The 15,580-nt window shown below is 47.9% G+C and overlaps 1 protein-coding gene across 1 annotated transcript in view; it reads left to right on the top strand.

The window, feature by feature from the left end:
• The window catches only part of CDH15 (cadherin 15), a 197,685-nt gene that overhangs the window by 157,524 nt on the left and 24,581 nt on the right, over nucleotides 1-15,580 (top strand). Inside the window, exons 10-13 of the mRNA XM_078668302.1 lie at nucleotides 2,674-2,910; nucleotides 3,600-3,839; nucleotides 5,048-5,184; nucleotides 7,427-7,594. Of these exons, the coding sequence (XP_078524428.1) occupies nucleotides 2,674-2,910; nucleotides 3,600-3,839; nucleotides 5,048-5,184; nucleotides 7,427-7,594 (782 nt within the window). The remainder of the gene's footprint in view (nucleotides 1-2,673; nucleotides 2,911-3,599; nucleotides 3,840-5,047; nucleotides 5,185-7,426; nucleotides 7,595-15,580) is intronic.

Genomic DNA, 15,580 nt, shown 5'->3' on the forward strand with positions numbered 1-15,580 from the left:
GGGTAAAAATTACTATTCCCACTCCAGTGAGTGCAACAGTAGAGAAAGTGTTGGATAGCGTAGGGGTACAAATTACTATTCCCACTCCGGTGAGTGCAACAGTAGAGAAAGCGTTGGATAGCGTAGCGGTAAAAATGACTATTCCCACTCCAATGAGTGCAACAGTAGGGAAAGTGTTGGATAGCGTAGTGGTAAAAATTACTATTCCCACTCCAGTGAGTTCTACAGTAGGGAAAGTGTTGGATAGCGTAGGGGTTAAAATTACTATTCCCACTCCAGTGAGTGTAGAACATGTAGGATAGCGTAGGGGTTAAATTAACATACTTATCAATTCTTTTTTTTGTTTGTTTAACCCCTTTAATGCTGCGCACGTTCAGCAGACGTCGCGTGCACTACCTCAGTAGTGCTGCGCACGTCCGCTGAACGTTCCGGCCCCGCCCATGTAATAGAACGTTCGGCACCAGCGCGGAACTTTCAGCGCAGCGGAGGGGTTAAATAAATAACATATTAATAATTAACTAACAAAACAAATAAATAAATACCAATAAAATTAAATTCATATTTACTTAAATAACATTAAAGTACTTCCCACACTATTCCCCCTTTAACACACAACACACTACACATAAGAACACAATTACTTTATAAATTAATTAATAAAAATTAATAAGAAATTAATTATAATTAATATAATTATAAATCAACCAAATAATACAAATTATTTACCAATTAATAATTAATTACAAATAAATTAATAATCAATAACAATAAATAAAAACAAATTAATTTATTAATTTAATTACTTCCCACCCTATTCCCCTATAAAACCACAATCAACTACACATAAAAAATCACATAATTAAGTATCAGTTTATCACTTATTGTTAATTAATTATAATTAATATAATGATAAATTAACCAATGAATAAAAAGTAATTACCAATTAATAATTCATTAACAATTAATGATCAATCACAATAAATAAAAACATATTAAATAATTAATTATAATGAATTTACTTCCCACCCTGATCCCCCTATAAACCCACAACCCGCTCTGATACTAAAACTCAAAATTTACTTTAACAAAATTACTAATTTCTAAACATTTATTTAAAAATGTATGAAAATACATTAAAAAAGGTTAAACATACATATAAAATACATACTAAAATACATAACGCAATTTTTTTCCCGATATTATTGACCACGATATTTTTGCTATCGATATGAAAAAAAACGATATTACTTTCCTTAAGGTCTATATTCTGGTCAACGATATTCTTGACTTCGATATTCTCTCCCTACGATATTAAAAACTCGATATTAACCTGTTAAGTGCTGCCGTCGGCCGTTGAACGTTCGGAGCACTACCTGGCTGGTGCTGCGCACGTTCAACGGCCGACGCAGCCCCGCCCGTTTTTTAAAACGGCCGCACTTCCGCGAAATCGCGGCAGCGGCCAACGGGTTAAGGAAGGTCGATATTTAAAAATTGATATTTTGACTGTGCAAGTGTAGTGTGAAAGTCATCCATTCTCTCCTTCACAAGGAATAGTGAAATCCCCACTAAAGAGATGTGGAAGCTGTCCTAAGGTGTATCAACCCTTTAAAAAATTAGTAGTGTAAGCTGTCCTAAAGTCTATCACACTCCCAGCAAAAGATGGTAAAGCTGTTCTGTTTTCCATCACTCCTTCCAGCAAAGAGTAGAGGAGTGAATCTACCAGCCCATCATTCTCTCACACACAGTAGTGGACAGAATGATACTGTCCCGAATTACCTTCACCCCAGGAGAAAGTTGTGGAAGTCATCCTACTGCCCATTAGCACGCAGAAGGTTGTGGAAGGAATCCTACTACCCGTTGTCCCCCTAGTAGAGTAGAGGAAGGTATCCTACTATCCATTACCCCTCCCAGCAGAGAATGCTGTAAGGCATATTACTATCCATCACCCCTCCCAGGAAGGAGTAGTGTAAGCCGTCCTACATGTCCATCAGGCAGTTGACGAGTCCCATCAGAGTAGTGGAAGGTATCTCAAATTCTGTCCTCCCTTAGAAAAGTGTAGTGGAAGACAACCTACTGTTCCAAAAGCCCGCATACAGAGCGGTGGAAGCCATCCTACTGTCCATCAGCCCGAGTATAATGTAGTGTAGTGTAAGCCATTCTATTGCTGACCATCCCCTCTGTAGAAAGGAGTGTAAGCCCTCCTGTTGTCCTTCGGTCCCCAGCACGAAGAGAAACCATCCTATTGTGCCCTTGGTCCCCAAACTACCCCAAACGGTTTGTGCTAAGGCTGAGGGTGGTGGGTGTGAAGGAGCGTGTCAGATGCAACACGCCAATCCTGGGCACCCAGTACCTCATGAACCCTGCTAGAAGGCTCATGGAGTTGGATGTTATGTTGTGTTTATTTGTTAAGTGCACTATCACCCGCAAGGGTATCCTGGCAGCGGCCCTGGATGCAGTGCCATGGAGGGTGTCTCGTGCCCGTCACTTCTCCCTTCCTGTGTTATAGTTACATCAGTGTACACTTTACGTATGTCATATTATTCAGCGTCATTCATTGAACATGTAATATGCTGTCTCCAGAGCTCTTGGAGTAGCTGTGTGTATGTGTGAAGGTATGGTAGCACTTTGAAAGCACTCAACATGGATCTTGCTTACTTTGTCCTTTCTTTACAGCGGACCCTCCTCGCACGGCCACTGGCACGCTTTCCATAGAGATCATGGAGGAGAACGACACGCCCCCGCACATGTATCCCCTGGTCGGCCTGGTGTGCAGCATGCCCAGGAAAGACAGTGGGGTGCTTGTAAGTGCCACAGACCAGGACCTGCCCCCCCAAGCAGAGCCGTTCCACTTTCAGCTGGACCCCGCTGTCCCAGAGCTCATGCAGAACTGGACCATCAACCCGGTTAATGGTAAGGAGATGGGATGCCATATAAAACTGTATTCCTACCTTCAACATGGCTACAATGAGCCTGTGATGCCTTCAGCCCCAAACGTTCAGAGGTTTCTCAATGCCTGGGGACTTATCATCCCAACTAGTCAGGATAGTGCACCAGTGCAGAAGAAAATCTTTGCGGGGGTGGCAATTTCTGGGGACTCTGTCCATCCTAGGAAGGAGCTGAACTCCTGTGGATGTTACTTAGAGAACCCAGCACCTTCTACCCTCTCACTTTGTGCTTAAGTTAACCTTTGTGCTAGAAGATGGCCACAGTTTGACCGCTAGGGTTGATAGTTCTGGATATTGACAAACCTCTTCTCTGCTATTCTTTAAAGGAGTGGGGATGCAAGTGGCAGGCAAGAATGAGTTGGTGAGTAGCTGACTGATCGAAGGAGTGAGTGATAGGAGAAAAGGTTGTCATGTTTACATGCAGCTTAGCACAGACTGGTCTTCTGAAGGCCAATCCGCATGTGTTGTGAGGTCTCCAGATATATTTGGCACACAGTTGGCCAGTTTTGCGGATACATCTGGTTAGTAGGAGAGGCATATTACTGACAGCCTTTGAGGTATAAGAGGTGAGGTCATTGCGTATTGCTTATGGTAATAAACATCAGTTTGAGTCGCGGTCCCTTTCACGATGCCACCTTGTGTCTCCGTCCCCAGATACGCATGCCGTGCTGCAGTTGCTGAAGAAGATGGAAGAAGGCTTGTATGTCCTCCCGATGTGGGTCAGTGACTCAGGGGAGCCTCAGCTGACCCAGATGCATCTCCTGAACGTGACTGTGTGCGCCTGCGATTCTGCGGGCTCTTGCAAGCCCGATGCGGCAGCCATTTTCATCGCCGGCACAGGCATCAGCTTTGGAGCCCTGATGATCATCCTCGCCAGTATCTTGCTTCTCCTAAGTAAGTGGATGCCATCACTTGATGGGAGACGTTGACCAATGGCAGCCCCTCCATCCATGGCAAGGAAATTATATAAATGATTGCTTTTGACTTTTAATCAACCATCTGCTAACACAAAGTCTTGTTCGAGAACCAGTTTCCCTTCAAGCATCCGTTTAGGCAGCAAGTTTCTTATAAATCAGAAAAGGCCGAGTAAAGTGATGTACAAGTGCTCCCAGGAAGCAGATCTCAGGTATTCTCCTTGAGAAGCACAACAGCTGTTGTCAATAGTAGAATTGACCAGACCGGATGTCATTGCAATTTTTCTTGGTGGTAAAATGGAGGCAGGTTGCAGTAGCCATGGTTCAGTAAGTGGGAGAATGCATGCAGGGTGCATCAGAGTGAGCTAGCATCTGGCAGAATCCATGCACAGTGCAGCTGCAGGGGGTTCCTTCATGCTGCAGCAGTACTGCTCCACACCACTCCAAGGCAGGATTAAGAGAAGCTACAATAGAATTGCACTCAGTGATGCAATCCGCCTATACTGCAAAGAAACTGTCCTCAATCAAATGTAGCATATGTACCTGCTGCAAAAAAATTGCTCTCAGCAGTTATTTCATGCCGGCATTTAATTGTTCACAGTCAGTGGTAGAAATTCATGGCTGGTGCTATGGAATCCTTCTTAAGTGGGACACTTCTTGCAGATTGCAGAAACATTGATTCCAGCTAATGGTGGAAATCATGCATGTAAAAAAAAAAATACTCAGTCATTGGCAGGCACTTGGGACACTCGCTTCCATTGAAGTACTAGCAACATAACCCACTGAGACAATCAACTTGACTAATCATCCATAGACAGAAACGTACAATTACGAAGTAGACCTGTGGGGCACATGCTCATAGGTGGTACAATACTACATGGCGTGATCAACACCGTGCCCTAACTAAGTAGCAGGAATTCTCTGAGGAAGGTTGGCTCTGTGTTAAATGATGGACATCAAAGAGGCTATATTAGAAGTGTCTTCAGTGGTGTACATTCTTACTTAGTCTTACGAATCAGGCAGGACGCCAAAGAACTATTCACCTCATCGGTAGAAATCAAGCAAGCTAGGGTAGAATTGGTCATCCCGCGCGTGCTGCGCCGCGAGCAGCGCATTTCTTGCACGTTTAGTCTTAACACTTCCGTTTTGAGCCTCTTTCTTACTTCTGCTGTCTTTTCTCCTGGATAGTGGTGATCCTGTTTCTGGTTATCGTTGAGCGTTACCGCCGGGGCAGTGCCCACAAGGGACTCCTGTCGGACTCTGAGGATGACATCCGAGACAATGTCTTCAACTATGACGAGCAGGGAGGAGGTGAGGAGGACCAGGTGAGTGCAAAAGGAAGGCGCGTTTATCAGTTGTACTGATTCTCATTGTTTGAATGTTGACTTTATCAAACGCACATTGCCCAGGCTAGGCGGCAGGTCTTTTACTTACTTGGCCCCGTTCTATTGGAATAACTTATTTTACCAATCTGTTCTGATTATGTTAAATTCAGGAAACTGCTTAAGACAGTTCTATTCTAATCTTCAGCATTTTGTCTTGTCTGTGTTTATCGTCAGCACCTAGATACCTCTTCGTGGGTGATTTGTGTGCCATAGTAAGTTATATTAAAATAACATAACAATGAAACTGCTGGAAAAGCTATCAGAAGCAATGTACATGCAGCACCTGCAAATCACTGCATCCCAAACATGAAATAAAGAACCAAGCTGGTTCAACAAAAAGGGTCATACATGCTATAATAGTCACTGAAACAAATGTGTGATAGCTACAGCACTCTGTAATTGCCTCAATACCTCTCTCCAGGTAGCACAAACAAAATAAGACAACAATTGATCAATAGGAATAACGAAAGATAGTAATTAATTTGCATATTGTTTCTGTAAGGTGATACCAGCAGGTGATATGTGATCCAACTCTAACCTAGAGAGTTTTCTAGTTTAAGTCAAAGTTTGGGGCAACTTTCTTAGACCAATACAAAACCAGGTGGAGCTTTCCAGATCACGTCAACACCGACATGAAGAAAATCCAACCACTGCGAAACGCAGCAGCCCCCTCTAGACTAACCGGGGACACAAGAGAACACATGCAGCCCACTTTCAGGGTAGAACTGGATGATTGTATGACCCAGAGTATTCAACTAAGGTTATTCTGCATTATGTACCAGGCACACTACACAGAGCCCACCCAATCTTGTGGCCAGGATCAAACACTGCACCAAGGCATGCACCCCGTGTTTTCCAACTACTGTCCACAGGACTTATGGCATCCTTTACACAATGGGGAGGGACGGGGGCTCAAAGAGATAGGGGGGGGGGGCAAAGGCATCACCTTCTTGGCCCAAGCCACAGTGGCATGTGAAATCTACCGTTTGTCCTAGGGCAGGTGGTCTTTGTGTTTTTAACCCCAATGCACTCTCAGCCTGTAATGGAAGGTCCACAGTTCCAAGGCAGACCTGCCTGCAGTTTTGGTATTTTGCAAAAACAGACCCTCAAAGCTGGGGTCTTTCTTGGACAAAAACTTACCTCAAGTCCTCCATGCTCCCAGGGGTTTCTCCCAGAGCGTGGGGGGCATTTATAGATTTTTTTGTCCAGGACTGCCATGGTTCACAGGGCCATCCTGGACAGGAAAGCCGCCTTGTAGGAAGCGTGTCAAAGGGGCCGTCGTAAATATGGCCGCCTCTCTGACACCATTTACATTAGCACAGGTACTTGGCAGCGTATTTCTGAAGGCAGAGCTGGCAGTGGTTCGGCCATCGGAAAAGCTTCTTGTAGAGGAGCAGGAGAGGAGGTGTCCACTACTGCCACATCTAAATGAGCCCCTTTGTGTGTATTGTTCCCGATTGTCGCATGTAACTGTGTTCCCTTCAGTACCCCAATGCCCCATATCTCCTATAGGCTAAGATTCTGGAATTATGAGGCAGGGGAGGACCAAATTATGCAGCAAATTTTACTAAATCATGTGGCAAAAAATGTCAATTATGTGGCGTAATGCAACACTTTTGGTGATAGTATTATTTAATTATGTTGTCAGTTGTACACACTTTCTGGGCAAAGGTTTCACCTCACTGGTACCAGTCTATCACTCAAATACAGCAAGGAGCAACAAAACGATGACCAGTCAACTTTTGCGAATGGCCTTCCACTGCAAAGAAGCACCGGTTGCAGAGTTTTTTGTAACTTTTGCTGCATCAGCGCTAGAAACTATTTGTTTTGCTAAAATCTGCTGATTATGTAGCAAATGATGGATTATGTGGGAACTGTGGCCAATCCATAATTAGGCAGAAAATGCTGCAGCCACAAAAAGGCATAATTCCAGTGGTCCTGCCTATGGGGCAAATTTCAAAATTACACTGTGCAGTTGGGAAATTAAAACTAGGGCGATGGAAGTTGGTATCCTGCCCTCCTCAACGCCCCCCTCCCAGGTGAACAATAGTTCGATATAGGTGCTAGGCAGTACATGTTGACTGCAATGAAGAACTCAAATCAGAGGGACCAGACCTGCAGGGTAAGAAAGAATACTTATTGGCTATTGGGTTACATATAGAGTCTCGCTTGTCTCCCTTAGGACGCCTATGATATCAACCAGTTGAGGAACCCCAACAAGCTCCTCCCACCACCCTCTCCCCGAGGAAAGCAGCCGATCCGAAAGGATGCACCTTACAACTACGGGACACCCCAGTATCCCAGGAAGCCACTTGGGGGCCCATCGGACATCGAGGACTTCATCAATGACGTGAGTAAGGGGCTGGGTGTGACCTCTTTTGTTCTATTTACTTCCCATTAAGCATTCCATTGGCTCCATTAACACCCAGTGGCTGGACATGAAAATAGCATTTATTTTGCGCCAAAAATCATACCAGAAGTGTATGTATATACATATATGCACTATAAGTAGAACTTTACTCAGACAGCTTGCTTTCGTGTACATCGCTTCATTACGTTTTGTGATATTAGCTTTTCAAAAAGATGCCAGGTGTATTTTAAAGGGTTAACACTTCACCTTTTTAGTCCACAGACTGTTCTTGGCAGGCCCACGTCCCAAATTTTAACAAGTATTGGCAAAGAAAATAGGTCAGGTGTCTTGTTTGATTTTGTCCTGGCTTTTGCAAAACTTTGGTGCATATTAGCAAGAACCTCATTAAAATTATCGCAGTTTTAGTGGCAGGAAACTGCCGCTAAAACAGCGATAATGGGCTTGCTAATATGCGTTAACTCCTTCAATGCTCATGACGAGCTCAGCTCGTCATGAGGCACAGTGGAGCTGTGCTCATGACGAGCGGAGCTTGTCATAACCGCCGTGGAACGCCCTCGCGGGGCTAATTCCGCTCCTGTGCGGGGCGTTCCATTGAATGGGCAGAGTCGTGACGAGCTCAGCTCCGCTGTGCAGCATGACGAGCTGAGCTTGTCACCAGCACCGTGGCGCTGCGCGCAGCCCCCCTCTTCCCCCGCACCACGGGGGTATTAGCCCCGCGGCGAAGGGGTTATAGAATTCCAATAGAAGCCCAGGTTAGATGTCCTGCAGATCTAACCTGGGCTTCTATTGGAATTCTATAACGCATATTAGCAAGCCCATTATCGCAGTTTCCTGCCGCTAAAACGGCGATAATTTTAACGAGGTTCTTGCTAATATGCCCCTCAGTTTGGGAAGGTGCAGGTAGTTTGTCAATCTCAAATAAAACACTGACTAAAGATGCCGTAACTGATAGTGAAGTCAGCCAGTGACTGAAGTGGGGTGACACGTTGCCCCTTGGCTCATGCTCAAGTGGTTTGGGAGAAAAATTTGAATGACACAACCATAGACAAATGGAGGAAGTGCGGCTGAAAATCCCTATAAATAACTATGCCATACACATAATTTTAATAAAATCAAAAGATCTTGGCAAACACAGACTCAAAACACCGAATTGTTGTGCCACTGGCTGTACGCCCCGTACTTATGAGAAAGAAAGCAAGCACAAAAAAAAAGAAGGCTAGAAAGAACGATAAAAAATAGACAGAAAGAAGTAAGGAAAAATGAAAGAAAGGTTAGAAAGACAGAAAGCAGGAAAGGAAAGAAGGAATGAAAAAGAAATGGACAAGAAAGAGAGAGAGAGAGAAAGAAGAAAGAAAAGGTCACAAGAAGGAAGAAAAGAAAGAAGGAAGAAATGAAGGTAAGAAAGAAGTCAAGAGAGAAAAGAATGAAAGAAAGGAGGCAATAGAAAGAAAGAAGGGAAGTACGAATTAAAGAATGTAAGAAAAGGAAAGAAGAATGCAAGAATAAAGGAAAGAAAAAAAGATAGAAAAGGGGAAAGCAAGAAAGAAATAGAGGGAATGAAAGAAGTATGGGAAAAATAAAAGAAGAAAGTAAAGGAGGAATAAAAAGAAGGAATGAAGGAAAGAGGAAAGAAAAAAGCATGAAAGAAGGAAATAAATGAAGAAAGGAAAGAAGGCAATAAAAAAAATTCAGAGTGCTGCTAATTAAATACAATAAAGGCTGTTTTTCCTCTGGGGCACAGTTTATTAAAGGACCGCAGGTGAAATTAAGTTCAGAATAAACGTGTTCTGAAGAATTGTTCGCTAATGATTTCACATGTATAATATTGAAGCTTCCAATAATGTAATACAGAACAGTTTCAAATGAACGCAATCTGTTATGCTGTGACACACCAGCATTCAAACAATAAACAAAGGACATTCCAAAAGGAATTTACAACAGCATTGGCATGAGACAGGAACTGATAACGTGTGGAATAAGGCCTGGTATAAAGCATCCTGCTGTTGTGTCAGGCTCTAAACACAAACGCAACATGAAAGTAATAAACAAAAAAAAAACATCGGCACAGAAGGGAACTAGCTTGTGTGCAGACGTGCTCCTTGTGAAAGAGCAAGTAGTCACTCGAAGTGAAGTTATCCAGTGGCTGAAGTGGGCTGACTGTGAATGACACACCAACAGACCAATGGATGAAGAAAGCTGACTGAAAACCCCTTTAAATAAGTATATTGTACATATATATATTTTTTTTAAATCAAAAGGTCTTGGCTAACACAGACCTGAAAAGTATTGGAATCCTACATAGTGACGGAACCCTTCCTTCTATCATTTGTTTCTGGTCAGTGGACGTCTGGTCCGCGGATTCAAAACACTTTGATGGACTGGGCATAAGAGAACGTTATTTCTTGTTGACGCCACTTCAGGGCAAGTAGCATGATCCCTGCATTCTAAAAACAAAAATTATTAAAAAAAAGAATTTGACATTCCATGTGAGGAGGCAGGATGAGCAAGCCCTTCTCCCCAGGGCTTAGTGGGGGCGATCCTCAAAGACCACCGCAGCCACCTGGTAGTTTCAATTAAATAAAATAAATAACCCATTTTGTGAAGTCCACACACTATTTTTGGGTACACAGTCCAGACAGATGTAAACTGGAAATTGGGGTTTGAAGTCCCATTTCTAGTAACCCCTGAGCACTTTTTAGGTTTTGCCTGGCGAAAAGATGCGCTCTGCGCATCTTTTTCGCGCAGGCGAAATCCTGATGAGTTCTGTAGTGTGGCTTTGGGTCGGCCCTCGTCATTCATTGGCTGGCTCCATAAATGGAGCCTAGCCATTGGACGAGGGGCCTGTCCGTCAATGCCGGACCAGATTCGGGGGCGTTCCCGAGATTCTTTGGCTTTTGCCGACGTCACGCGACGTCAGCCGAAAGCCGGGAACGCCCCCGAATCTGGTCCGGCATTGAGCCGGCACCCGCCTTTCTGACCTTCTCAGTTTCTTCCCTCAGGCTCGGACGGGAATAATTATCCCTCCCCTCCTCTTCACACCCACTCACTCCCCTCCTCCGAATTCCCCTGCCGCCCCCTCCTCCACGCAGCCGATTCTACCCCTTCCCGCCCCCTCCCGCCCCTGCCGATTCTACCCCTTCCCGCCCCGTGGGTGGCGCGGCTGGGGGTGGCTCTGTCGGGGGTGCCCGCCTTCCACTCCTCCTACGGCTCCTCCCCACTCCTTCCCCGCCCCCGGAGCCCGGACACAGACACAGCGCGGCGGCCGCACTCCACCCGGACCCGGCTCCAGCTCCGGCTCCGGCTCCTGGCCCCCTCACCCTACCGAAACGGCTCCAGCAGGTTTCCGGGGCCCAACACCCCCGTCCAGCAGGTAAGAACGGCACCCCGGGAGGGAGGCGGGGAAGCGGCAGAGTGGCCTACTCGAGGACCCGCCAAACTGATGCGTAGTGACAAACTCTAGTGTAGTCCTCGCTGTAGTAGGCGTCCCGCTTTCGCAAGTAGCTTATTATAGAAACAAAAACAGAGATCGCGTCCCGGCGCCTCGTAAAGGAAGCTCCCACAGCAGTGTTCTCCGGGGAAATTATACTAACTCGGATTCCTCTCTTAAGGACCGGCCATGCCTTCCAATATACAACGAAGCCCCTCTCTAAGCTGCCCACCTCCACCTTCCAATGGAGTGCAGTTACTTCCGCTTAAACGTTCCGTGTCCTTCTCCATGGCATCCCAACAACTCGCTGCTAAGTGTTTCCCTCCGCCTTCCACGAGCCCCCCTAAATGCCTTCCTTCAAGTTCAAGGAGATGCCAACAACTCTCTTGGAAGTCCCTTCCTTCCAAACGATCCCAACAAAGCTCTCCAAAGTGCCCTTCTCCAAAATCCCAAGCCTTCTCGCTACAGTGCCCTTCTCCAAAATCCCAAGCCACCTCTCTACAGTGCCCTTCTCCAAAATCCCAAGCGCCCTTCTCCAAAATTCCAAGCGCTGTCTCTACAGCGCCGTTCTCCAAAGTTTCACGCCCTCTCTCCACAGTGCCCTTCTCCAAAATCCCAAACTCTAGCTCTACAGTGGCTTTTTCCAAAACCCCTACCCCAGTCTCTACAGTGCCGTTCTCCAAAACCCCTACCCCAGTCTCCACAGTGCCGTTCTCCAAAGTTTCACGCCCTCTCTACACAGTGCACTTCTCCAAAATCTAAAACACTTTCTCTACAGTGCCGTTCTCCAAAATCCCTACCCCAGTCTCCACAGTGCCGTTCTCCAAAGTTTCACGCCCTCTCTCCACAGTGCCGTTCTCCAAAACCCCAAGCCCCCTCTCCAAAACCCCAAGCTCTCACTCGAAAGTCCACTCCTCCGCCTTCCGCAAGACCCCAGCCGCTCGCTTCTAGCTACCCCCCTACACCTTCCAGAAGATCCCAGCAACTTTCTCGAAAGTGCCCAATTTCTCCAAAATCCCAACAGCTTTCTCCAAAATGTTCACCATCGCCTGCAAAAAGATCTCAACAACTCTCTCCAGCGACTCGGAGAGCCATCCCTTCACCACCAAGGGTGAGTTTCCCCATAAGAAGGGACGAGGTACGGGATGCGCGGGAATCGGTCACTAACAAGGCCGAAGGCTGGAGGCACGATTGATAGAGGGATTGGTTTGTGGGCCTTATGTGGAATAGAAATCGAGACTTTACATTGATTTGTAAGTTGAGGCATTTGGGTTCGACTTTAATGTATTTTTACGAGTAAATGCTTGAAAATTGTTTTTTTACCATAGCTTTTTCCTTCTAGTAGGGAGCTAGCGACCTCACCAAGACAGTGTGGCCTGTGATGTTTAGCACGAATGTCCATCTCCAGTATGTGCACTGATTTAAGGTTTTCTGTAAATGAGAGCCTGCGACCTACGGGCAGAACTCTGCAGCCTGTATATTCACTAAATCACCAACTGGCTTGCATAAATTATAACTATTGACGTGCAGTTTGCACTCAGGTTCCTGCAAGAGGGAGAGCACGCCCTCCTTTTTAGGTTTTGCCTGCTCTACTCGAGGCCCCGGCTGCGGCCTGTTCCGGCCCCCACCAGCACTATTCTTTTCAATGATTAGGAATGAGCGGGGGTCTTTGCACTGAGCCAGGAACAGGTCTCTCCGTTCATACAGAAGTGGGTTAATAACGTAATGAAGGAACTCGCCTGTACCTTACACTATAACGTCATGCAACAATCAGCAAAGCGGGTCGTAAAATGTCTAGTTTACCTGGCGCCATAGACTTCCTCGGCCTTGTAAGTTGCGTTTTGTTCAGAACGTCGCTTCCCGAAAATGCAGGCTGAAGTATTGAGGGGATGTTTTGGGTTTTGATTTAGTGTAGTGACGTATTCCAGATGGTCCACATTAAGTGCAAAGATCTTTTTGTTTTGTTCAGGCTACTTCAAACATTCCAGGAAAGATATTTGGAGAATTTCATTTTGTCCCGTGATCGTGCAGTTTTCGTACAATATGCTATGCCTATTTTTCTTTCAGCTGAGTTTGGGTGGCCTGGTGCTGCACTACTCGTACCCTGTGCTTACAGATGGGGCCCACCAGCACTATTCTTTTCAATGATTTTTTGCAGAAAGCACGTCCCAGAGTTCAGCAATTTTAACAGAAAGAAATACCACCTAAATATTTTTTTTCTGATGTGATCCTAGTGAAACCCTGTAGTCTAGGGGGAGACCCCTACAGCTCTGCTGGGGCCTACCTGCTCTGCTGGCCGTGGGCTGCGTTGCTATCTTGCTCCTAGGCGGCCTTCTCAGACAAAGCGGGCACTGGCTATTTCCGACTGCCCTTCCTGGTGCCTGCTCTGCGCCTTGTTGCCTACCTACACAGTGGAGACTGTCCGGTCGCTGGATCCCTGGGAGCTGTGCTCAATGGCCCATGACCAGAAATGTACTGCCACTGGACTCTGGCCACGCAGAAAAGCCCCTCCCCACCATCCTTACTTGCCGCACCGCCTGGCCTTCTCCAGTCATTCCTGTGGGGGGGGGCTCGCAGTGTGCGGGGGGGGGGGGCTCGCAGTGTGCGGGGGGGGCTCGCAGTGTGCGGGGGGGCTCGCAGTGTGCGGGGGGGGCTCGCAGTGTGCGGGGGGGGCTCGCAGTGTGTGGGGGGGGCTCGCAGTGTGTCTGGGGGGGCTCTGTGTGGCTGTGTGTGTGGGGGGCTCTGTGGGTGTGTGTGTGGAGGGCTCTGTGTGGGTGTTTGTGTGTGGCATTTGCGAGAGATTAAGCTATTGGCATTGTAAATGACAATGCCATTTATTTATGTTAAAAAAACATAAATAAAAATAATGTCAAGAGCAATGCCAATAGCTCTAACTTTAACAAAGGCAAAACCATTGCATTGTAAATGCTTGTTTTAGGTGTCTTGGGTCCATGGATCCTAAAAAGTAGTCAGCAAACTACTGACACACTTGGGGTGAGGGGAGGGGGGCGGTAGGAGCGTGACATAGTTAATACAATCAATTTTCCACATGTAAAAATGTCCACGTAGGTGTGCCCAGCAGCAGATTCTCTTTTTATCGGGGCACTACACTACTTTTGGTTGGCCAGTTACGATGACCTACTCCCATTGGCTGTGTGCGGCTTATCTTGGCCACCAGCGGCAGGCTGGGTGCAGATCCTGCAGCCACACCCTGCTGCGCGCAGCCACACCCTGCTGCGCGTAGCCACACCCTGCAGCATGCAGCCACACCCTGCTCCGTGCAGTCACACGCTGCTTCACACAGCCACACCCTGCTCCGTGCAGTCACACCCTGCAGCATGCAGCCACACCCTACAGCATGCAGCCACACCCTGCTCTGTGCAGTCACACCCTGCAGCATGCAGCCACACCCTACAGCATGCAGCCACACCCTGCTCTGTGCAGTCACACCCTGCAGCATGCAGCCACACCCTACAGCATGCAGCCACACCCTGCTCTGTGCAGTCACACCCTGCAGCATGCAGCCACACCCTGCAGCATGCAGCCACATGCTGCTTCACACAGCCACACCCTGCTCCGTGCAGTCACACGCTGCTTCACACAGCCACACCCTGCTGCGTGCAGCCACACCCTGCAGCATGCAGCCACACCCTACAGCATGCAGCCACACCCTGCTCCGTGCAGTCACACCCTGCAGCATGCAGCCACATGCTGCTTCACACAGCCACACCCTGCTCCGTGCAGTCACACGCTGCTTCACACAGCCACACCCTGCTCCGTGCAGTCACACCCTGCAGCATGCAGCCACACCCTGCAGCCACACCCTGCTGCGTGCAGTCACACCCTGCAGCGTGCAGCCACACCCTGCTGCGTGCAGCCACACCCTGCAGCATGCAGCCACACCCTGCTTCACACAGCCACACCCTGCAGCATGCAGCCACACCCTGCTCTGTGCAGTCACACCCTGCAGCATGCAGCCACACCCTGCTCTGTGCAGTCACACCCTGCTGCGTGCAGCCACACCCTGCTCCGTGCAGGCACACCCTGCAGCATGCAGCCACACCCTGCTCCGTGCAGCCACACCCTACAGCATGCAGCCACACCCTGCAGCATGCAGCCACACCCTGCAGCGTGCAGCCACACCCTGCTGCGTGCAGCCACACCCTGCTGCGTGCAGCCACCCTGCTGCGCGCAGCCACACCCTGCTGCGCGCAGCCACACCCTGCTCTGTGCAGCCACACCCTGCTCTGTGCAGCCACACCCTGCTACGTGCAGCCACACCCTGCTGCGTGCAGCCACACCCTGCTGCGTGCAGCCACACCCTGCTCTGTGCAGCCACACCCTGCTGCGTGCAGCCACACCCTGCTCTGTGCAGCCACACCCTGCAGCATGCAGCCACACCCTGCTCCGTGCAGCCACACCCTGCAGCATGCAGCCACACCCTGCAGCATGCAGCCACACCCTGCTGCGCGCAGCCACACCCTGCTCCGTGCAGCCACACCCTGCAGCATGCAGCCACACCCTGCTGCGCGCAGCCA

The sequence above is a fragment of the Lissotriton helveticus genome, chromosome 12, assembly GCF_964261635.1.
Source record: "Lissotriton helveticus chromosome 12, aLisHel1.1, whole genome shotgun sequence".
In the NCBI taxonomy this organism is placed as follows: domain Eukaryota; kingdom Metazoa; phylum Chordata; class Amphibia; order Caudata; family Salamandridae; genus Lissotriton; species Lissotriton helveticus.